The 25,345-nt window shown below is 42.4% G+C and overlaps 1 protein-coding gene across 4 annotated transcripts; it reads right to left on the bottom strand.

The window, feature by feature from the left end:
- Positions 1-6,007: 6,007 nt before the first annotated feature.
- htra3b (HtrA serine peptidase 3b) lies at positions 6,008-24,972 on the bottom strand. 4 transcript variants are annotated; one of them, XM_041964919.1, is made up of 10 exons: positions 24,287-24,972; positions 14,306-14,405; positions 13,779-13,911; positions 12,207-12,296; positions 9,396-9,590; positions 9,169-9,201; positions 8,879-8,993; positions 8,742-8,799; positions 8,278-8,373; positions 6,008-8,158 (listed from the first exon to the last, which is right to left on the bottom strand). In XM_041964919.1, exons 1-10 carry the CDS (start codon positions 24,684-24,686, stop codon positions 7,990-7,992), a joined length of 1,389 nt encoding a protein of 462 aa, XP_041820853.1. In that variant the 5' UTR covers positions 24,687-24,972; the 3' UTR covers positions 6,008-7,989. The 4 variants fall into 4 exon arrangements, with proteins under 4 accessions (XP_041820853.1, XP_041820852.1, XP_041820854.1 ...); XM_041964918.1 differs by having other exon boundaries at positions 24,278-24,972; XM_041964920.1 differs by having other exon boundaries at positions 8,742-8,792; positions 8,875-8,993; positions 24,278-24,972.
- Positions 24,973-25,345: the final 373 nt, after the last annotated feature.

A 25,345-nucleotide genomic window follows, 5' to 3' on the forward strand; every position in this document is an offset into this window, starting at 1 on the left:
CACCATGACAGTCAGATGCCGTCCCAATGACAAGCCCTGGAGTGACCTGAAGGTGATGCTGAACAGGAAGTAGAAGAAGATCCTGGAGTTCAAGGTGAATGTGTTCTTCAACAGGGTCAGTGCAAGACCCTCAGCCCCCCCCCAAAAAAATATCTTGACATCAAAATATGTTGAATTTTTTACGACTACCGAGAAAATATTGTGTATAGAATCAAGGTAAATCCTATTTGTCTGAGGTTGGTAGCAGTAATGCGAACAGTAACCCCAGTTCACCAATAAAATCCAAAAGAAGAACATGAACAGCCAGATTAATAGCTAATCTGACTATCTTTGGTGTGCTAGTTACCATCTGATCCAGCTGCTGATCCAGTGAGTTACCACTTTGGTCCAATGAATAGTCAGCTTCTCATTTCCTTCTGCCGGCCTCTCAGTTGCCAGCGCCGGCTTATCATTGGTCAGATCAGAAGTTCATCAACTAGGATTTGTCATCTTAAAATCCAGGTCTGTCTTTCTGCCAGCTCTCTAATAAATCTACAAACCACAATACCAGAGTGATGAATAGTCGTTAACTCACTTTGCATCATGAAGCAATAAGTGGCAAGAGCCACAGCCAACAATGTGAAACATATCAGATTATTTAGTGTCTTGTCTCAGCCATTATTCTCCCCCTCGTCTCGCCTCCCCCAGCACACACACACACACACACACACACACACACACACACACACACACACACACACACACACACACACACACACTTTTTCAGTTATCGCTGTCTTAGTTCTGTATCAGTTGAGCTGAAGCTGGGCTCACAACAAGCCAAAAGCAGCTCAGTGTGAATGCTTGTTATCAAGTCATTTCATCTGGCACTCATTCATTTCACTGGCATGTTACATTTATAGCCACAGTATCCCCATATTATGTCCGTTTGAACCTACCACAGAAAGACTCAGCAACCATGTCTGCTTTCCCCATATTGAGGTTCTCGTCAGTGTTTGAAACTGTGTTTTTGGAGCCAAATGAATAATGTGGTCTCTAATTAAAGGACGTTTGCTCATGGAAGCAGGGGCACTCTTCACTGCTAGGGAAACAACAGAAATAGACTTTTAGACATGTCCATCGTTTGTTTATCCATTTTCTGCCACAAGCTAAGCAAGGTAGTCCAACTGTCCCTCTCCACAGCCAGCTCCTCCTGGAGTATCCTGAGGTGGAATATAATCTCTTAATCATACTCTTCCAAATAATGCTGCCAGCATGAAGGAGCAGCAGCTCTACTGAGCTGCTTCTGGAAAGGAAACTCAAGTTTTGCATTCACAATACAGTCTTTTGGTCCTTCCCTTTCCCGAACCACATCTTCCAGCTCTGTCTGGGGGATCTAAAGACCTGGCCTTATGGGAAAACACCAGCTCCAATGTTTTCTTTGTTTAGGTCTACTCCAAGTAGAGCAGAGTGCCTCTATAGGGATGTGTCCAGGATGCATCCTGATCAGATGCCTCACCACCTGAATTTGTGTCCTATCACTGTGAAGAAGCTCTACTCTGATCTCATTCCGGTTGCCTGAGCTTCTCGCCCTGTCCCCAAGAGCTAGCCAGACACAGTGATAGTAGAATTGAGGCACTTGACACATGAACTCATTTTGACCACAGGTGAGGGTTGGTTAATTTCACCTACAGTGTGATTTAAAAAAAAGAAAGAAAACCACCACACTGCCAGCTGATAAGCACTGTACCTAAACACCACATGACTCTGAAAAGGCAGGTCAACCAACACAACCCAATAATACCCAGAATCCTTCCCCCTGGAGCTTTTCAATATTCCTCAGTGACCTCTGCCATAGCTGAGATCATTGTGACTCAGCAAAGCCATTCCACTTGTTTTGGCTTAGTCATAAGTGTCTTAACCCCTTGCAAGGGATCTGAAATTGTAATGTGTTACGGGCGAACAAGGGATTGAACCCAAAATTCAGTTTATTAGATCAGTGACAAACAAAATCCAGATTGACAGGATGGTGAGGTTAGAGGGTCAAAGCTGAAGTAAAAACTTTAAAAAGGCAAATAGACCCAAAAAAGGAGAAATCAAGCAATCCTTAGTGCAAAACAAAACAAGTGTCCAAAATCACAAGGAAACATACACAGAGGAGGAACACTTGACATGAAGAAGGTCTGGCAAAGACTGAGGGGAAACAGACTGCAGTGGGAGGGAAGACTAAGGAGGCACAGGTGAAAAAAAAATCAATCAATTAATCACAAAGGTGGGAAACCATAGGAAGTAGAGCAAAAGATGACACATGAGGTGAACATTCAACATAAAACACGACATAACAAAAGTAACACTCAGACCCTGAACAGACATATATGAATCCGTATAGTGCCAACCCACGAAAACACAACTCACAAGTGCCTTGTCTTGCTTTGGAAAACTCAAGTTTTCAACAGTGGTTCCAGAACCTGATGACAGAAATAATAACATCCCCTGGACTGGTGTTACTGAGGCCCTGGAGCCTTGGGGTTGGGGCTTGCAAGTAAGTGCCTGGCATTGCCTAAAAGTGGGCCTTCCCTCCAGTAGGCCCATCACCTGGGAACCTTGTGATCACAAGGGAACCATGTGATGGGATTTGGGTGGCAGTCGTAGCCGGGGGCCCAATCCCTGGACTTCGAATCTGGCAATAGGGACATGGAATGCACCTCGCTGGGGAGAAGGAGCCTGAGCTGTGTGTGGGAGATCGAGCAGTGTCGGCTAGAGATAGTTGGTCTGGAACCCAACTCCTCGAGAGAGGCTGGAACGACTCCATCGTTCTACTGGGGGAGTTCAACGTGGGCAGCAACAGTGTTACCTGGAAGGGTGTGATTGGGAGGAACGGCCTTCCTGATCTGAACCCGAGCGGTGTTGTGTTATTGGACTTCTGACCTTAGTCACAGTTTGTCCATAAAGAACACCATGTTCAAGCATAAGGGTGTCCATCAGTGCACGTGGCACCAGGACACCCTAGGCCGGAGGTCAATGATCGACTTCGTCTTCATGTCATCTGACCTTTGGCCGTATGTCTTGGACACTCAGGTGAAGAGAGGGGCTGAGCTGTCAACTGATCACCACCTGGTGGTGAGTTGGATCCACTGGCGGAGCAGAAAGTTGGACAGACTTGGCAGGCCCAAACGGGTAGTGAGGGTCTGTTGGGAACGTCTGGCGGAACCCTCTGTCAGAGTCGTTTTCCAGCTCTCACCTCTCGGAGAGCTTTGAGCAGATCCCGAGGGAGGCTGGAGACATTGAGTCCGAATGGACCATGTTCTCCACTTCCATTGTTGACGCAGCTGTTCGGAGCTGTGGCCGTAAGGTCTCTGGTGCCTGTCGTGGCGGCAATCCCCGACTGACCATGAGGAGAGTTCAGCCTTGTTTCCACACAGTCAGGTACATCACTGTGCTGAACACCTCCAACATGTTTCCCACAAAAAACGGCCTCTGAGCCTTTGCGTATAACCTAGAATTTGGATATCCACACCATCAAGACACTACAGATGTAAGAAAACAAAGTTCTAAGTTTGTAAAAGCTTTGTGGAAAAAGTTGCTCCCAAAGGCTGATGTGGAGTACTGCTTTGTTGGCAGCTTATGTATAAACATTTGCCTTGGTTGATGTGATACAAGCATGAGTCTATTCATACTAATAGCACAGTTATAAATAAGAGAGCAGCAGTGGTGAGACTGTAAAAAATCTACTTCTCTGCTTCTCCATTCCAGCTTAATCAAAACCCATCTGGACAACTTACAATATCAGAAGATACATGACAATATTGAACATCTGGTTAGACATAGATATGATCTTAAACTTTCAGCACATTGGAAGTTTGTTGTGAACCTTAAGAATACATTTTGACACAAAAAACATCAAATTTGGAAATTGCCGTCAAATTAATGTCATGTTATACAATCAGCCCATTAAGAATTCACCTACTCAATTTTTATTGATGCTTTTACATTAATGCTGGTTAAAGGAATGGTCTAATATAAGGGGAAATGCTTTTTTACTGGTTATTACACCAAGCAATGAATGCTACTTGTGTACCAATTAATATTTGTATAACAAGATGGATCAAGTGCTTATGCATAATGTGACAGTTCTAATGAGCCCTTTCCCAACACAAGTTAAGTATTATATATTGTCCACTATGTTCAGAAGACGTCAACAAATCAGTCATTTGCAAATACAGCACGACACAAGAGATGTCAAACACAAACAAAAATATAGCTGCAAGTGTTGATTCTGGGTTCAACAGAATGAAGCAGCTCAATCAGCCAAAATTAAAGCTGAGGTCAGTGAAAAGCAGGTTTCAATCTTCACAAAGGTGAGCAGAGTCACTTCATCTTGCTGAGCTGTGTTTAAAGAAGGAGACCAAGTATACACTTGTTTCATCATTACAGCCTGCAGCATTTCAATCAGTGAGCACTGAAAGTTCCCCCATTTGTCCCCCTGCACTGGATTTGAGCAAAACTTGGTGTGTATGCTCAGGAGTGCAGGATTGACTTTAATCAGGATTAAATAATCAGGCTCACTGATTGCTCACAATTTAGTGATGAGCCAGGCCCACAGCTTACAGGTTGGGCATGAAACCTGAGAATGGAGGATATGAAGGTGGGAATTTATCGCCTCTCCTGCTATGGCGACATGGTACATCTTCAGCTGCTAGGCAACAAGTGACCAAGTACACAAGTGACCTACAGTGATGACATCAAGCAGTATTTCAACCCTGCCTACTATCTACCTGTAGTCAAGAAACACGTTGAACTTTGGCTTTTGCATCAAGGTAAAAATGGTCATTTTGCCTTTCGGAAATTCCATTTTAGACCGTCAAAAAGCTCACTCTCACTCTTGTCTCGTCTTTCTACTTGGCATCTGTCCTCTAACATGCTCTTATAAGACAAGAAGATTACAAGATTTGCCTTTTATCAATAGGACAAATGACAACCTTTGACCATTGTACAAACTAGTACGGTATTTGAAATGTTTGCAGAGGCCTTTAGAGGGGAAGCCAACCACCATAAGAACTATTATACCCTTAGGGTCCATGGGTGAAAAGGGCAAAACCCTACTGTGCTTTTGCAGGTTTATTGTTATTATTCCAGTCAGACGCCCCTGATCAATGAGAGGACACTGGGGAAACTGATCTATCGCACATTTGACCGTCCCGGGAGAGGGATCCTTCACAATATATTTTGTCAAGAGCCCAACATGTGTCACTGTCATGCGGGGTGGTCTGAAACACCATTTCAATAAGCGGACACTGGTCACAACTGTTCATTCTGCTTTCGTACCCATGTTTTCTAATTCTTCAGTGGAAACAATATAACATTTTCAGATGATTTTCTCCTCTATCTCTGCTCAACATGCAGTGCAGTGATACTGACACTGACAGTCATGCCACCTAAAAAACTGTGGCGGAAATATCTTATTTTTAGTCTTTGTTAGTTTTGTCCAATCTGTCAACACAACACACATGAGGAGGTACTGGTGCATACTACTTTTATTATATTACTGAGACTGGGACATTTGCATGACTGTTAAATAATACCTATGTTACAGTTCTCAATTCTGGCCCCTGGCAAATACCCCCATATTATGATAATATAAAATATACTGAAACTAATAAAAAACAAACCTAAAGACTTTTAAACGATAAAAACTAAACTGAAATGAGCAAACACACACAAAACCAGGTTGATTTTATGTTGGGTTCAAGAACAACAAGTATACAGGAAGAATGTGAGGGTCAACGAAGAGGCCACACACCACCCAGATACCCCAGTGACTGAGCCCCCAGATGTGACTTTATGGCAATGAGTTTTCTATAAAAGCTCCCATAACTCAGCACCACACAGGCCCAGTAGCTCCACCATGGCCCAGCTACACGTAACAGACCCGTACACCTGTTGACTGTTTTGAAAATGTCATGGTTTTTGGTCCACAGTTTCTGCTTTAACCAGCGACAGAGCAACGGCAACAGTAAGTAGACTTTGTTTTTATTTTGTATTCTGTTTTATGCATATGTGTTTCATCTTGCTTTAAAAAAAGCATTTATCTAACAGAGACATTTCCACAGTGACTGAATTACCTGTCTCTGAATACTATACTCCTTTTTAGACCGTTTTCATTTGAGGTCAAATCTTTTCTGTCACATCACACACACACATCAGACGGGATGGTTTGGAACAGTACAGTAAAACGTTCAACTTTGATCAAAACAACAAACTAATGTAAAGCAGCTGAGACACGGTTCACTGAGTCAGATTTAATTCAGTCCTATAAATACAATAACAATAATTACAAAACTAGATGTCACCATTTTCAGTGTATTAATGCATGTTGCTTTTAGCCCTTCCTCAACACACACACACTCACACGCACACACACACAGTACTTTGACATTTTTCCATTCCATTGTCACGCACTGTTAAACTATTTTTGAAGTACTGAATCAGTGTAAGGCAGCATTTAAAACAGACTGTTCGTTCCAATTCCATTTTACTAGAAGTAGATTTGAAGAATACAGTAGTTTAATGGCTTATGTTTAAAAAAAGTGTCTATGGCGCGCGCACACACACACACACACACACACTGGTACGTCAGGGATTTAATCAAACCAACCGGAAGGCCTTCATACAGCTAATGAGCAGTCTTGTTAAGACTAATACTGTTAGGAATCATCTAGACTCTATGAGGGACCTCAAATGGTGAGTGATAAAAGCAGAGTTGATGAAGATGACTGAATTGAAAAATTGTCTGTTTTTGCACCAAATTTTTGTTTTATTTGTCTTTGTTAATTTCAATGATTTAAGTAACAGAGACTTTACTTAACCCCCCTTTCATGTGTTTTGGTCTGCTGAACCACTCCTTTCAAACGACAAAAGGAGCAGTTCTGCTCAGAGCTTCTTGTAGTAACCCTGGCTCCGCAAAAGAAACTCATGGTGTGGGTGTTTATATCCACAATATGTTTCTTTCAGTCATCACCCAAAGCTCATGACCAAAGATGAGGGCTTAAATGAGATCGACTTGTAAATCAAGAGCTTTGCTTGGTCAGGCTCAGCGACCTCTTCACCAGAAACCCCTACTGAGTAGCAGCTTGGGAAGCAGCTAAATCATTTGGATTAGTGAGACCTGGGAGAGAAAGTTAGGGCTCACTTGCACCGCAGAACATAAGGGTCACGTGAGGGGTTGAGATGCCGATCATGAAAGGCAGCGTCCTAGGTTTGAATGTAGCCAGGGACCAGCCAAACCTTAGGTGCATCTAAGGTGAGGGTCAGGTGAATTGTGTGGCGGGTGATGGCCGGGGCCTTGGTGTGCTCACCACAGGCTAAGAAATCACTTCTTAGTGGAACCAATGCAGATGCTGTTTTGGCCATGAAACAGTGAACCAGCTCTTGACCCTTGCAAGGACACTGGAGGAGTTTTGTGGACGCCCAGGCGGGAGAATTTTTATTTTTGGAAATAAAAATGCTTAAGAGCAAATTTATTGATTATCAGCATACCATCATCACTTTGTTTAAAAAAAAAATAATAAAAGCAAGTGTTTCAATTCAACTTTACATTCATCAACTTTGCTTTTATCTTGTCATTTTTGTAATGTGCACCATAAGATGCTGCCTAACCGCCATTAAGTATGTGTACGGGTTGAAAAATGTGTAATCAAAGTCAAATTGAACATATTTTAAAGGAGTTGGGCTTATGCGACTGTGTAGGGTGTTCATGTGTATGTCTGTTCCCACGTTGACCTGGTCTGAGCAGGTGGAAGGCACAGCTGTAAATCCTTGACACTGAAACTGCTCTGTACCATGTTGTCCATGAGCTCCTTTTACTTTGTACAGTTAACAGCCAGTTGCCGCAGTATCAGAAGATGTGTGCGCTTGACAAAAATTCCACTGCGCTGGTGCAAAGCTTCCGTCATCTGACATGTTCTTTCACAAAAATGGGCTGGTCAAACTCTGCATGCTGTGTTCAAGTGTCTACTGCATGATAATATCAGGCTCAATGTTAAAGAGAAGGTCATCGTTGTCCCTCCTGACTTCCAGCAGCAGGGCTGTCTCCTCCTGCAGCGCCCCCTGCAGGTCAGCCGTGGTCATCAGAGGTCTGCCATTCAGTTTCACAATAATGTCACCATCTTTGATACCACCTCTGGAGACAAAGAGAGGGATGAAGCGAGGCTGTTATTGATGAACCATTGATGTTACTTTGGAAATGAGAAACAAACTGTATGCTTTCGTTTGAGGAATGAATGAATAAATTAAACCTACTTATGTGCAGGTGAGTGTGGAACAACCTCATGGACATAAATCCCATCTGCAACATCAGGGAAGTCTGGGTTCTGCTGTTTTAGCTCTTCAATTAGCCTGGAACAAAGAAACACACGTTTTTTCAAAGAAAGTCCATTATCAAACCATACAAGCATTTGCAAATCTTTTGCTCAAGACAGGTTGCAAAATGTCAAATAAATAAATAAAATACATGAGACGAGCTAAATCAGGATATCAAGATTATACAATACCCTAAAACATAAGGTGCAAGGAGAGCAACCAGTTTCTACAGCAGTGATTTGAATTTACACAGAGCAAATCTGAAGCAGCAGTTGAACTTTTGAACTATACTTTAAATGAATTCCTACTAAATTAACAACTTAACATGCCTTCACTCTGTTCTTATCTATTTTCTCTGTTCACCATATTTACCATAAACACAATAATGATCAAATCAGACTTACGCCGGTGTGATGGTCAGCATCCTGATTCCAATGAATCGTTTCTTTATTGACCTCACATCTGAAAGAGACCCCAGTTAGTTTCTGTAAACTCAGCACGAGTCCCAGATGTTTAATCCTCGCCCAGTGACGTCACTCACCTTTGCTGTGCCTGTCGAGCGAATCATTGAGGAAGCGAGTGATCCTGTCGGAGGGAATGGCAAATGAGATTCCTGCTGCAACCTTCAGGGTGTTGATGCCAATCACCTCCCCATCCTCAAAAACAGAGATATAACAACGTCAAGAATGACTGTTCACATTTCTCAATTACAGGGAGTACAACAGGAGAAGGGGTTTCTTAGGTTATCAAGAATAAGATTTCAAGTGCAGTAGTTGTGCAATTTATCTTTGTTTAGCTTAACAGCAGTCATGAAAGCTTCACAAAGCTTACCAAATTGACAAGAGGTCCTCCTGAATTTCCATACTGTGAAGAAAAACACAAGAAGACAGTACTGTAGTGCACGAACACATTACAATGTGGCATGTTTACAATCTAACAAATAGAAATAGAGCCATGCTCCAGACTGACTCTCACTGCGTAGAAAAAACATCTACTGTACTGCTTCACAACAATTTTGACTGATATCTGACATGTTGTCTGCCTTGCTATATACTCACATTGATAATAGCGTCCGTCTGGATGTAGTCCATGTCAGAGTCCCTGAGGCCCAGCTCCTTGCCGTCTCTCTGGGCGGTGCTGACAATGCCAGTGGTGACGGTGTTCTGGAGGGCGAACGGACTGCCGATTGCAACCACGAACTCCCCGGGCCTCAAGTCTGCGCTGTGGCCCAGAAACAACACAGACAGCTTTGTCTGGGAAGAGGCAAGGAACAGACAAAGGGTAAGATATTTGGGGAACCACTTTCAAGCACACACTCACATTCACACCTACAGCCAATGTAGAGTGTCCAGTAGTCATGTTCGTGAAATTTCCCCATATGGTTTGTCATACAGATGGTAAATGGTAAACAGACCGTGTTTATATAGTGCTTTTCTAGTCTTCCAAAGCGCTTTACAACAGGAGCCTGCATTCACCCATTCACACATGCTCATTATGAGTATTAACACATTCACCCACTGATGCACAGCATCAGGAGCAACTTGGGGTTCAGTATCTTACTCAAGGATACTTCGACATGTAGACTGCTGAGGGATCATCTGATAAGTAGATGACCACCTTCTGAGCCACAGTCGCCCCCACAATCAAAAAAAAATACATTTTTTGCTTTTTGGATATTTATGTTTTTCTCAAAGGAAATTCATTTTAATTTCAGTTGGAATTTAAACTTCAAAACTAGCCAGGTGCACTCCACAGTAAATAAACCTGAGGTGTGCACCTATAGGTCAAAACCAGAGGCTTCACTGCAAAGACGGTCATAACAGATTGGAGCTAACACTTCCATGTTCTTTTGATAGTTGGTTTCTGTTGGACTGTTGCCAGAGGAGTACTCCTCTCCAATGATACTGGTGAATAGTAAAATCTGCATGCTAACTTACAGGTCACATATAGAGTGAGTACAAAAGTATGATTCTGCTTGTAAAAAGTTGAACTTAATCTGTGCTGGATTCTTCCAAATCCAACTTCTTTCACAGCTCTGCAAATGATGATCCTCAGAAGCTATATTTACACTCTGCTGTGGTTCCCAGAAACACATCTCAATGTGTAAAACTGAACTCTGCAAGAAACGGCAATGTTGATGACTTCAGTTATAGCAACAACATCAGTCCCATGAACCCAGTTTGTAAGCATAGCAAATAGAGGGTATCTGATCAACCAGCAATGCCAACATGTCTGGAACATGATAAAAACAAATGTGAAATAAAGTATAGAAAACCACAAATTGCAGCCTGGTGATGGTTGTAAACAAAGCTGTAAAACATAAAAAGTAAATAAATTGTACTGTAGCCATACCATAAAATATCACTTTACAGTTCCATACTATACAAAATATACCGAAAAGTAAGGTGTAAAGAGGCACATGAGTAAGTGTCCACAAAGAAAAGGGAGGGACATGATGGAAAGAAGGGTTTAGGAGGTGAGGGGAAAGGGTGGAAAGAATGGTGCTGAGTATAAACACATGCTCAACAGACAGATGGTGTGACAGAGGGAGAGGGGGACGAGCTCAAACTGCTCTGTCGGAGTGTTTTGGATTGTATTTCTCTCTCTCACTCCTCCCTGTCTTGGTCCTGATCCAGCTCTCCCAGTTCTGATGACGAGGTGTCAACCTTCGGTCACGCTGGGACCTGAGATTCAACTGATACTGGTTTTTGAAAGCAGATGTTGATATTTGTTCAGTGAATCACCCACCCATCCACCCAAGTATTGCTCAAACTCACAGCAATGTATTCAATTTCTAGTGAAAATCCCCAAGTTTCCAAAGATACCAAATTAGGCTCTCCAGCTGAACTTTGGGGAAATACGTCTAAAATGAGGCACAAGGCCATCAGTGCCGTTGACCAAGACACCGGTCAAGAACTGGAGTTGAACTGTCACCTTGTCTTAAACAGGGTTTGCCTCTGGCTTTCACAGACTTCATTATTGTGAGTTGTATGTCGGGAATGAATGGTTACACCTTGCGTGCTGTACAGGACCCAGGCCCATATCAGGCTGGGCTTCTTTGCCCATGATGTTGCCCATCTGATGTTAAGAGGCTAAATGAAGATGTCTTTTTCAATAATTAAAAAATGTAATATAATAATAATTACAATGTGTAAAACATGGCTGGATTGTCAACTGTAGCCAGGATCAGCACATCAAACCAACAAACTACTACAAATTCAGCTGGAACTTTACAGAGCATCACACCAAGAAAATCCCCCTGTAATCCCTGAGGTGGCATGAGCTGTGGAGGTTTTATGGTCCTGGGCTACAAGTATTTGGTGTCACCCCAGGGGAGGTTTGGATTCTGTGGTCCATTACCCCACCCTATTAACACCACTGTGTTGTAATGCGAAAGGCTGACAAACTTTTTCAACCCCACTGGGTCATTATGTCACATCATGAAGTATTGTATCTGAACCAACGCTGTCAAAACTGCAGAGCTTCCACAGGAGATCCCGAAGTGTCCAAATATATTTGGCTGATATGCACACTATATAAAATGTAATGCACAAGACGTCTTGACTGTATGACAATGCAGCCATAAAACATGCCATTTAGGAATTGTGGTATTTCACTCACAGTGAATTCACACACAATGTAAACAGATCATTCCCCTTTAAAGCGACATACAATACATTTGTGGAGAAACTATGTTTAAAGGAAAATTCACTCAAATGCATATCCCTACTTTAATTCGCCATAAAGTATGGAGGGTTTTACTGAAAGATTCTGCTGGCATGAATGTGGACGACAAATATGCTTGTGAGAAAAAAACATACAATATATTTCTTGCTTGTTGAGAAATTGCATTAGGGCTGTGGACTCACCTGAGGATTGATTTTAATCGTTGCGATGTCGGACTTTTTGTCAATGTCTTTGATGTTGGCTTCATATACATCACCATTATGCAGCTGGACCTTCAGGAAAGAACAAAAGAATGACAAAGTTAACATTTCAGATTAAAGCTTATTAATATCATAGGTTTAGGTTTAATCCATTTCTTTGAAGTTAGCTTTAAATCAGCTACAGTTTATCGAGAATTTCTTCATTTTCTTGGGAAGAACTAAGTTTGTCAGTTTTAAAGGTTACTGCCAGTATACTGAATTTCCAAACAGCCAGAATTTGGTGGCAATGCTTTATGACACATGCCACACCCACACACAACACAGCACTGGGAGGAGTCTGAGGTTCTGTATCTTGCCCAAACTGCTCCTCCAGTGGACATGAGGATTTAAGGAGCCGGGGATCGAACCACAGACCTTCTGACTGGTTGACACTGTACCTCCTGAGCCACAGCCGTCCATGACAAACTTCATTTGTTCATTCAAAGTGCCAAACATTGGCGAGTATTTAGGATTTAACATCAAATTCTTATTCTTGGTGACTGAAAACAGCTGTTGACTCTAAAACACCCCACCCAGGACAACAATAAAAATAGCAAACTTACATACTTGTGAAGAATCTGATACTAGGGTCTCATTAAAATTGGTTGAGGTTAAAGTTATCTCACAGACAGGTCCTAAATCAACATGCTAGTCTAGCTGCATCATATGCATCGTGTTAGTGCTGGATAACAATGACTGCACCTGGTCCGCAGGAATCGTTCAACAGTTTGGGAAATACACTTAATTGAGTTCTTTCTGAGTTTTAGAAGAAGAAAATCAAAAATTATGTTTGTGTGTTCAGTACAGAACTAGACTCAGGACGTGGTTAGCCGAGCTTAGCATAAAGACTGAAAGCAAGGGGAAACAGCTAGCCTATCTGTGTCCAAAGTTTAAAGATACACCTGCCAACACCTCCAAAGCTCAATGATTAACATGTTGTGTGTCAGTTATTTAATCTGTACACAAACACAAATGTAAAAATTGCAAGTTTTGGTTTTACAGTGAGTTGAGTGCTGTGCAACAGTCAGGTGCAGCAACTGTGCTCCCCTTTCTGAAGTCGTCCCAGTGAGGTTGCCAGGTTTGGTCCCTTCATGCTTCTGGTGCACAGAGATGCTGGCTGCACAGATAAACTGACTGTTCCATCATATAAATCATCCTAAAGCCAAAACTTGTTTCTACCTTTCTGTTAGAGTAGGCATTCACAAACATGAAACAAATGTTAATTAGTGATCTATGGACCGGCCAGTAGTTTCCCCCTGCTTCCAGTCTTCATCCTAAAATAGTTTAACCATGTCCCAATCCAGCTCTGTGCTTAACACACAGACATGAAATACAATGGGCTGTAACAATAGCATTATTTTGTATTATTTACCCTCACAGTCTCATTTTTCCATCAAACGTGCTATTGGCAAAACAACTTTCAACGAACCACTTAGCATATGATTTAGATGAGTAAGCTGTGAATATTTAAAGTAAAACGTAAATGATCACTGTAGGGAAACAGTATTTCTGTACCTTGAGGTGCTGTTGACCGGACACTGGCGTGGTGCTGGAGACTACATGGGCATTGGTAACAATCAGGCCATTCTCTGACATCACAAACCCTGATCCACTAGACAGAGGGACAGTCCGACCAAACAGAGGATGCCTGCAGTGAATAAAAACATCAGCAAATTTAGCTGGACTGAATTACAAAGAGCAGCCATGATTGAAATAGTTCCACTATTGCAAGTTTGAGGCTTGAACAACTCTAATTTCAAGGTAATATTTTGAGTAATCGTGACTAAATATTGCACTAATGTTGATAATTATGGTCTATCCAAGAAGCATCAGATGACTGAACATGACTTAAGCATTTTACTGCAGATGGCACATCAAAAACAAAATATTCTGCATTCGTGTGGACATGGCCTTGTCTCAACATGTGACAGTGCTTTAATAAGAACAAGCCCAAAATGGCATGATAACAAAACCTCTACAAACACACACACACACACACATGCTAACACACACACACACACACACACACACACACTTGGTACCTGAGGAAGAGTTCGATGTGGACAACGGCAGGAGCGATTTTCTCCACCACATCGGCTATGAAGTTGAACTTGTATCGTGGGCTGGTAACATGTGAAGGACCTATACTGGCAAGAAGAATGATGTATTTTAATAATCAGTCAGCACTTTGATGATCAGTCAGCACTTTTGATTTAGCATAAAGACTACGTCAGCTATGAAGCTGAACTTCTTAATGCAAACTAGTAAAAGACTACATACTACTGAGAGTAATCTAAACAGGAAGTTAAAAAGCCATGGATGACTTTCTCAGTGTCATGAATTGAAAAGAATTGTTCTAACAATATGACCAGGAACAAAGATTCATATCTCAGTTTTGTTGACACTGCACTGCTGAGGGGGAAGCTGGAAGGAGCTGGAGTAGACTGTGACCTGGCTGCATGGACCATCGACTACCTCACCAAGAGACCGCAGTATGTGAGGCTTCGCGACTGTGTGTTGGATGTGGCAATTTGCAGCACCGGGGCTTGCAGGATACTGTGCTCCCTCCTTTCCTCTTCACCCTCTACACATCGGACTTCATACACAACACAACCAGCTGCCACCTCCAGAAGTTCTCCGACAGCCATCGTTGGATGTGTATCACAGAGGAACGATTTGGAATACAGGGAAGTCATCAGTAACTTTGTCGACTGGTGTAGACTAAACCACTTACACATCAATGCCAGCAAGACAAAGGAGATGGTGATTGACTCTCACAGGAAAGCACCACAGACTACACCAGTGTGCATCTAGGATTTGGACATTGAGATTGTGGAGGAGTACAAATACCTGGGTATACACCTAAACTAAACTGGACTGGTCCACTAACACTAACGCCCACTAACGCCCTGTACAGGAAGGGCCAAAGTCATCTCCATCTCCTGAGAAGACTGAGGTCCTCCGGAGTATGTAAGACACTGTTTAAAACTTTCTATGACTCTGTGGTTGCATCTACAATCTTTTACGCAGTGGTCTGCTGGAGCTGTGGAAGCTCTGAGAGGGACAGAAAGAGACTTGACAAACTGGTCAGGAGAGCTGGTTCTGTCCTGGACTGCCCTCTGGACACCACTGAGGATGTAGGTGAGAGGAGGATGTTAGCCAAGCTGACATCTATCATTGACAACCCCTCCCACCCCCTGCTAACACAGTGGGGGCCCTCAGCAACTCCTTCAGCGACAGACTGCTGTATCCACCCTGTAAGAAGGAACGCTACCGCAGGTCCTTCATTCCAACAGCTGTCAGTGTTGCTTAATGTAGCACTGGGTCCATCTTCAAACTGTTTTTTTTGCACTGATGAGTGATTTATCATACACAAATTACCTTGTGCAATATTGCACTTTTCCACTCTTATTGTTCTCTTTCTATCATACTGGTATTCTGCTGTGACATATATAAATTTATTACTGTGCAATAGCATAAATGCTGTAGTCACATGTGCAATTTCTAGCAAGTGCAATTTGTGTATAAACTGTGTTTTTTTTTTTTGCCAGAAAATTTTACGCTGTACTTCTTAGTGGCAATATAGTCCTTTGTATAAAATGTACATATATATAGTCAGCTTTTATTTTTTATTTTGTTTTTTTTTTTTCCAACTGGTATTACCTGCTGCCTGTAATACCAGAATTGCCCCAGCTAGGGATTAATAAAGTCTTATCTTATCTTATTTTATCATATCTTTTCAAAGTCTTGGTCCATCCAGCCTGCTAAAATGCTTAGGATTAAAAAAAGAGACATGTTGGGACCTCATCATGTGGATGAACTTTAACAGGCCTGCATTGTGAAAGCAAAAGCCTGAACAAGGGCCCACATGTAAAAACTCAGGACAGAGAACAAAGAAATGCTGCCAACATCCCAACTGTAACACACAGGAGGAGTAACAGACTGTGTTCACGAGCATGTTTTGATCCTCGAAAAGATCAGCTGTTTGTGTAGCCAGCTATCTCACTTTCCTGTAGAAGGATGTCGGAGTTTCTTCAATTAAGGCGACTCTGCTGCTTACTAGGACTTTTGAATATTCCTTCGAAACATTCAAATATATATCATTGCTCATTATGTCCAAAAGAGGAAAAAACAGCAATGAGAGACGTACAACTTGCATATTATTTCAACATAAATGTCTTTTGAAAGAGCTACGTACCTAAACATTACAAAATAAAGAAATAAAATAATGTTCTATTCAGTGTCGTTGAATTATTTGGCCTACATTTCATTTTCAATCAACTGAAAGTGTTTCCAGCTGGGTCCTGGAAGACTTCAATGTTCCAGACAAACGGGAGGAATTCAGTCACATATTTTCTGATTATGGAACCTATTTTGCCATGTTTTTTGTGTCCAAGTATTTTTTCAGTATTGAACAGAGCGCAACAGCCGGCAGCTACAAAATGCGCAGCAATTTAATCCGGGTGTTCGCACCGTCAATGTACGTCCACTGAACGTGTCGTGACTGGCTCAAATTTTAATATTCAGAATTGAATGTATGATTATTTATTTTATTTTTTTACAATTCGAATGGAAATTCGAATTTAGAATATTTGTTGACCAGTCTGTCGTAAAGTGACACAGTGACCCCGTTACCGTCTGAGTATGAAGAAACGCAGGACACACTGACAGACTGAAACACACGATAATCAAGAAAGAGGCTATTGTCTGGGCAGAGCAGGTCAGTAACAGTGTGACTCTAAGCTTCATTGTTGTGATATTAACAGAACCACGAGTCCTGTTGTTGCTGTTTGAGCTAACACAATCATTGTGCTTGTTGCTTGTTTCTGTGTGCTTAGCTCATTATACTGATTGTGTCCTGTGGGCACATTGACGTTTAACATGCCTTCACACTTGTTTGTGTAGCTGCTTGTGTTTTAGCTGTATTTTTGGAATAGATGTGTATTGATTGAAGGAGGATTGATTGTTGACCAGTATCACTGGAGCAAATAAATGCTATTGTACATTTAAAGAGTCGTTGTCTTAAATTATTTGTGCATATGTGTTGTGGCAGCAGCTGGTTGTGAGGGTCAGTGCTGGGATTCAGGCCGTCACTGTTCACCTGACAAGTGCAGTCTTTTAAACATTTGCATTTCCAGTGTAAGACTGTATCCACAGTTTGGTTACTGGGCCCAGATCTCACTTGTTATTATTAATTCTATTAATAAGTTTTACTGATATCAACAAAGTTACTGGTAACATGAACTATAGTTAATATCTGCTAATAATCAAACCTGCTCCAATCAGATCCCAACACACAACTGGTAACAGCTGTATAAGATTAGTAGGAACTAGTCAGCCTAGTGCGCTGATCAATGATGTGACCCAAATGTAATCCAAAGACACAGTTTTGGTCCAGTAGTGATAACCTTTGTTTACAACATGCACTGGCAGTATCCACTAAGCAGTATATACACCATGAAGCGGAGTTTGAGCTTTCTGAACTCATTCTGAAATATGCAGTGAATGCAGTCAAACGTACAGTGACTACATCTGCATTGCAAATCAGTGTCCTCTGTTTCACTACCTGAACTTTAATAAACCTACCTGACAGCAAAACTTGGCAATACTGATGGAAAGCAGCAGTAGTCTTCCAGGGTCGTGTTGTAACCTCCTGCACTGTTCAACCAGTAATAATAAGTTACACGTCGTCGCTGCAGCTGCACTGTACGCCGCTGAGCCAAGTCAGCCTTTGAGGAAAATGTGGTTTGTTACTTTTTGACTGAAAAGAGATTCTCAAATGACAGGCAGAATCCAACCAAAGGCTGAAGTGTGTGGGTTTAAATCTCAACATTTATAGCCTCTACAAATTCACAGTTCTTATTTCACAGCCTTTAAATCATTCATTCATTAAAACAGCATAGAAAATATTTATCAAAAGGAAAACAACTAACTAATTAATTATTGTGTGCTGGATTAAATTGGTAATCTGAGAATAATGTCTCATCAGAAATCAAAGAAGGGTGAGGGAATTACATTTATTCCATGGGTGGTAGTATCTGTGTATCTGTCAGCTTGTTTTGGTGCTTCTCTGCCCCACTGTGACCAAACAAACTTTTCATTAATGTGAATGTTGTCAGCCATAACAAAGGGCAAAGCTTTGAAACCTGTATGAATGTCTAGTTCATTGTGTTTGGTGCATTTCTGATATATTTTTAGTGATGTCCACATGCACAAAGATCTCAACAATTACCGTGGTGAGTACAATGGTATCATAACTGTAAAAAAACAAACCATGACCAGAGCTACAAAAATACAACCCATGATGTAATTAACCTTCATCTGGAGTTGTGTTTGTGCCAGCCTCACTTTCCTTTTAGCTCTGTTTTGGTCTCCACCAAAAACATCTGGCTCTTCAGCTGCTAAATGCACCAGCGAGTCTCTTACAGTGTCTGTCTGCTGTGTGCAGTGGACAGAGAGGGTTTTTTTTAGCTTTTTCTCTCAAAACAGCCTCTGCTGCTAGAAAATAGGTCAATGAGAACGCAGAACCTGAACCAAAACAGTGAAGTCATAAAAGCCATAAAAGCAAAACGAGCTGGTGAAAGGTGAACTAAAAGACACTAAAAAGCTCCACTGAGCAGAACTGCAGAGCTGGTGATAATTCACTTCAATAATAATGCATACATATACTCAGTTTCTGTTAGGCCAGAATGTTTTCATATACACTGAAGTCATATACACTTCCATAAGTAAGAGAGGAAACGCTTCTGTTGCTTCTGCTAGAAAGCTGAAAGAAGTGACCTTCTCTGTGCATAAGGATTTTTCCCCAGAGAGACTCACGACCAGATGGAGGGAGTTTAAAACAGCACATGTAAAAGCATTCTTGAGCACGGAGTTTAAATCAGTTACACTGGGAAACTGAAATATACGTTATATGATCATAATTTGTTTATTAAACAAGGCTTTAAGGTTGGACTACTTTTACTTTGGAAACAATTTTTACAATTTTCTTCAAAGTCACTTCTACTAATCTAAATGGGCATGATGGATGATTTACCACAACCAATTTGGGAGTTGGGACTTTCAGGTCAGTCACCCATACATTTTCAGTTTACCACGCCCGTAAGGATGTAATGCTCCAGTGATAAAGTGTGTGTGTGTGTGCATGTGTGTGTATGTATGCCAGCCACATATCCTTTAAATCCAGACAAAATAAATGGTTTGTGATCAAAGGGAAACATAAATAGAGTTTGCCGCAACTCTGGGCTGCAGTTATTTCCTGCTTCCTCAGTTGGTATCTCTCATTGGGTTGTGTGTGTGTGTGTGTGTGTGTGTGTGTGTGTGTGTGTGTGTGTGTGTGTGTGTTTCAGGTGATTGTAAACTCATGAGTGAGGATTGTGGTGATGAGTGTAGCAGTCAGCAGAGCAGCAATCTGTTTCATTCATCAGCACAAGTCTGTCTGTGTTCTAGAGAAACATGCAGTATCTCAACAGCCACAGCTTGGCATACATTTACTGTGGTTATTCTTGCTCCTTGAAGGGTGACTCCTGACCATTCCTTTAACATCAGCATCTGGCTACATCCGCAAATGTAATAAATGGGAAAGACTGCTATGTAATTTGCTGAGCACAGTCAGTCTCCCCCACAGAATGAACCCTTTCTGTTTCGGACACTCCGTCAGCCTTTGACAAGATTTTGTCCCTGGATGGCCATGAGTGCACTGAAGCCATGTTGCACAGCAATGGTTTAAAACTAATTTCAATCATACTTTCTAAAGTATACACAGTGGTGTTAAAATCTTTGGTTTATATAGGCACCACTGATGATTTCATGTGGTTGATGAGAGTAAATCAGGATATTCAGAGTAAATATCACAATAAGATGAGCCAGTCGCTGCCTACCTGCCCCACACTTAACAGCTGACCATGACCAGTCCATGGAATACTTGTATGCTTCCATTGGGAATGTGGCACCAAAATCCCAAGTGTTTCATGACTAAAGTGTAAAAAATGTGCAATGCACAAGGAAGTAAGGAAACATCTTCATGCCAGAAAGACTGAAAAATGTTTTTTCCAAGCCAAAGTGAAAATATACGGGAAGGATAGGAAAAGCAAGATATTTGACACCCCTGATGCTGCAGCAGATGAACTATGGGAGTCTGGAATTAACATGGAGATTCCAGTGAAGGAGCCAGACGTGGAGTCAAAGCTGCAAGCAGCCTGTTGGCAGACAGTGAACTGATGGAGTAAAGGCGCAATCTGACTCTCTGGATCGACATGAGACCAAAGTGTGGCACTGTATGTGGACTGCTCCTTGAATGTAGACCAAAGGACTGTATGACAACTGATGATCAGATGGAGTGCACAGCGGTACAAATTGAGAAGGGCCCAATGGAAAGCATTGGTAGATCATGTGTGGAAGACCATTTATGTTACTTTCATTATACTTTGAGCATCTGCATCGCTGTAAGGAGCAGACACCAGGGTTATGCACATTCTCACAGTTGAACAAAGAGCTTTAACATAGTTTACAAAACTCTAGTCTGCAAGTGGATGTTCACAGCGTACTGAAATAAGATCTGTGGGCTACCTTTGTTTGGAACATTGTGGTTATGTGTTTGGCTGCAGTCTGCATGAAATGTTTGCTCCAATCAGCGGTCATGCTCTACTTTTACAAGTTTAGCATAAAGGAAAGTTCAGACTGCACAGTGGGAGTGTGAGAGAGAGACGGACAGAACGCAGTGAATGAAGGATAATTATTTAATGGCCAGTAACTTTTCTACCTGTTTTGGTTTGGTTTTGAAGGGAATGAAGGCTAATAAAGTGGAAGTGAAGACTCCAGGTGAACAAATCTTTCTCTGCTACTTTAGCTGTTACACAAGACTTATGACCATTAGCAGGCGCAGTGAAGTAAATGGAAAAATGTAGTGGGTATTCCCCACACAGACAGTGCTAACATGCAGATATTTAGCAAGTAAACTCTATTCTGTTAGCATGCTAACACTTACTGATTAGTACTACACACAAAACACATTTATAGCTGATAGAAATAATTTAGTCGGGAACCAAAGCATTGGACAGGCGGAGGTTTTGACCTGATGATGGCACGAGATGAAAAGTCAGAGGTTTATCTGTGCGATCAAAGGATGCATCGACTGGGAGCCATGAATGTCTATATAAAATTTGTGGTAGATGTCGAGACATTTCAGAGTAGCAGTAAAAAATTTGACCTGCTGGTGGCGCTAGAGGAAAAGTCCTGAGATTGAGGGAGTCTTTAGGATTCATCCTCAATCCATCGAGTAATTGTTAAGACGTGTCACTCTGAACCAAAGTGGTTTGATGGACCGGCTGAATAACATTGAGCCACGGTGCTGTGTGGCGTAAAAATCGAATTAGACATCCAGTTAGAGACCTCTAGAATTCTCCACTGATAAACCAAAAGTAACACACTATTATAAAACTCATTCACTCATCTCCTACCAGCACCAGACTCACTGTGCTGGTCTCATATGAGCCTGAGAGCACTGCTGTGAACTCACAGTTTATGGAATGAGAGCAAATCCGACTGTCTGACCGCCACCAGCGCTGAGACTGAATCTCCTCACACCGTGCAGGCATGTCAGACTGATTCCATAAAGGACCGTGTGGCTGCAGGTTTCATTCCAACCAAGGAGGAGCACACCAGGCTGGAATCAATTAATCAGCTGATCTCAGTCTTCAGATGATAACTAAGTGATTCCTTGATGTTGATTGGTTGGCCTGGTGTGCTCCTCCTTGGTTGGAAGTAAAACCTGCAGCCACTAGGCCCTTTATGGAATCAGTTTGACATATGTAGTTTAGAGGAACAACACTTCCTGAAGCCGCTGCGCCCTCTGACAGAAGCGTTCATGTTTACTGAGGCCTGAACTCTGGGTCTGGGAACTGCAGGACAGAATAACAGCCTTTTTACTCGAGGTGTCATTAATTCTCACTGTCTGCTCTGTTTCAAATGACTGGCTCAGGTCCACTTTAACAGACTGTTAAACCTGCACCTGCCCTATAACCAGTGTTTATTGGTGCTGTGACGCATTACTGTGCTGCACTCTACTGATGAGTCAACGTGATATTGTGGGAAACACTTTCTACCACCCAGTTTTCAGTAAAGCACTAAATGGACTTTGTAATGAGACTCTTTTGTCACCCAGTCTCACATTTGCACCGGGTCGGTTTTTGTGCACCTGACTGATTCTGGGGTTTTGAGGCTGACACTAGTATCAGTGTTTCAGAATTAAAGACCCCATTTACGCTCAGCCACTTCATGTGTCTTAGGCAGATCAGATAGCCATCCAGTCTCTAAAAAGCAACGTGTAAATGCATCCAAGAGGCATTCAAGATGGATTGAAATCAGATTGCTCAAAGTGCCTCCAGACGCATACGTAATCTTCACTCCGCCCACAGAGAAACTGTGTCAGTAAGCCGGCTGTGGAAACAGCCACTCACTGTCTGATTTTCTTTATCCAGCCAGGGTCTGTCTCCTCTGTCTTTGCCATAATGGCCCATAATGCTTCACTAAAATGACGCTGAAGCTCGCTGTAGCTCCTGTCATTTTTATACATGAAGTGCAAGGCACACTGAGCTGGTGTAGCATTTATCTGATCCCTGATCAGTTCAGCCACTGAATGACGTGTGTGGGTGAGGGAGCGGGGTGAGTTAGAGCTGTACAGATGTCTCACTTGTAGTTTATAAGCACAGTTCATTCATTTTCTTTGTGTACGCTGAAGGACTGTTGTTAGCTCAAACTAGCTAAACCGTCACTCTTATAATCCAAATAATAGCTTCAAGTGCATCACCGCCTCCCTCTGGACGGGTGGAGAGACAACCCTGTTTATGTATATACAGGAATAAATACAATAGAAATAAAATCAAATCTGCGATCTGATCAACAAAGACATGTAAGAGAGAGTCTGATTCTGTTAATTTTAACTGGATACAAGAAACTTGAAATGAGGCCAAATGGGGTCAAAATCGAACACATGTTGGTGTTTTAACAAAAAACATCTAAGTTCCTTTAATAACGTGTCAGTGCTCTCTGGGACTAACTGTGTAACGACCTTACAGATATATAACACTTCTGTTCTGACATGTACTCTTACTTACCAGCCAACACACACTCTGACACAGATAAATCTGTGACAAGTTTTGTTGGTAAATCAGCTGCAGCTCTGTGTTATACAAACCAGTGGGTTGTTGAAACTGAAATGACTATTCAGATGGGTAAATATATGAAGTGCTTTATCTGCAATGATGTGTTCAAGTTCAGTATTCAGAGACACTGGGTCATGTCTTGACCTCCATTGGGGGGCTGTAATGTACAGTCATGTTGATACAGTGATGCCCTAAACTGATCAGTGAGTGCAGTGCTGTTGTTGCCTTGCCAGAGTCAGCGGTGGAGACAGCTAGAGAAAAGATGTTCATACACCAAACTGCCATCCACTGATTCTTTGGAATGAATAACATGCTGGGTCTCATTCCTTCAAACTCAAACCAGAGCTGTTGTTTTGTTTTTTCCAAGGCAGAAACAAACCCCAGAGATATTTTTACCAAACACTAACTGACAGGTTGAAGTTGAACAATACTATTTTAAATTTTCTTTTTAAATCCCCTCTCAGATTTTATTGATGAACATGTATATCATATGCTGCCTTACTTCTAAAAATAATTTCAGATTTCTAATCAAGACATCTACTAATATCTAATAGTCAACCACTACTAGATACTAAAACCAAACATTTCTGCAAAGAAAAATAATGTTTTTACTCAGTTTATTTTTTCATTTTAGCTGTTCAGCTCAGACCCATATGTTTTGGGGAGATGCTGTGTTCAACCAGTTCTAATGTCTTGCCCAGTCCTGTGACTTGACCTTTCAGCACCCCTTTGAATAACATGAAACTAAATGAAAGATGGTGCCACGGTGTTTGGGAAAGGGCTCTGCTTGGTCTGGCCCTATAAAGTGTTGCTTACCACATCATGGCAGCATTGCGTAAATCGTACCTGTGCTGGTCTCGCACGGTCCCTTCTGGATCTGGGTGACGCCTGGCAGTCCCTGCTGTAGGGCCTTTCTGCTGGTCGCCTTCAGCTGGCACACGTTGCCGTACGTCTTCCCGTCGCTGCCGCACACTTCGTGGCTGTACTTGCACTGACAGGCGCCCTTGGAGAGCCGCTTCCCCGCCGGGTGCTTGCACTCCAGTCCGTCCCCGCACGGCAGGTCGTCTGTGCGGCCGCACGGCTCTCCCTCTCCCTGGGCGCACACCAGGCAGCAGTTGCAGCGGTCCGGCACGTAGCCGCTCGGGCAGCTGGGGCTCGGACAGGTACTCACATCGCACCGGGTCGGACACTTGGCTTTCGGCTCTGCGCTGGAAGAGTCCTTGAGGTAAAAGAACACCGCGGTGTACAGGAGGATTTGCATTTTTGATGGAGGATGTCGACAGGATAGAAACAAAGAGAGCTGAAGAAAAGTTTACGCGGGGATCATATTTCCAGACTCCTCACTGCTCATCACTTTCGGCGGACTTTACAGATGGAAAATCCACAAACACGAACGACAGAAGGATAGATGTCCCCCTAATATTTCTAAACACACCGGAATAAAGCGATCCAGATGCTGGAACGTGGACGGTGTGTTGTGGCAGCGCGTAACTGTGCGTAAGCAGCTGTAGGCTGACAGAGTCCAGTGGAACGAAGCTAGATGTCAAGTTTTCTTTCTCCCCTTCGCCCAGGCTCAGTGAACATCCACTTCAGGGGCAGGATGAGCGCCTCCAGCAGCAAAGCCAGTGCTCCAAGGTACTTACCCCCGAAACGACGCGCGCCCCCTGGTCGCGGGAGCGCGCGCGCCGTCAGTGAGGGTGGGGTTACACCGCTCCGCTTCGACTCGCCTCTGTTTGAAAAATAGCAACATTATTATAGTACTGTAGTTTTATCAACGAGACTTCGCACAGTAGCACGTGGGTCATTTTTCAAAACAGATGCTTTTATTCTTCGGTGTCTGTTCGAGCTTAGTGTTATTTGCTGCACTGAGCTGAGGACCTCTTTTGTTACAGGATCACTGTGATCATTTTAACACTGCTC

Source organism: Chelmon rostratus, chromosome 23 (genome assembly GCF_017976325.1).
Source record: "Chelmon rostratus isolate fCheRos1 chromosome 23, fCheRos1.pri, whole genome shotgun sequence".
NCBI lineage: Eukaryota > Metazoa > Chordata > Actinopteri > Chaetodontiformes > Chaetodontidae > Chelmon > Chelmon rostratus.

Bases quoted from the DNA above. Each gene is read 5' to 3' on its own strand.
- htra3b (XM_041964917.1), bottom strand. From the start codon at position 24,686: ATGCAAATCCTCCTGTACACCGCGGTGTTCTTTTACCTCAAGGACTCT. The intron at 12,297-13,778 runs GTACAGAAATAC...TCTTTCCTGAAG, and splicing joins CCGGTCAACAGCACCTCAAG to GTCCAGCTGCATAATGGTGA. The intron at 9,202-9,395 runs GTGAGTATATAG...TTTTCTTCACAG, and splicing joins AGACGGACGCTATTATCAAT to TATGGAAATTCAGGAGGACC.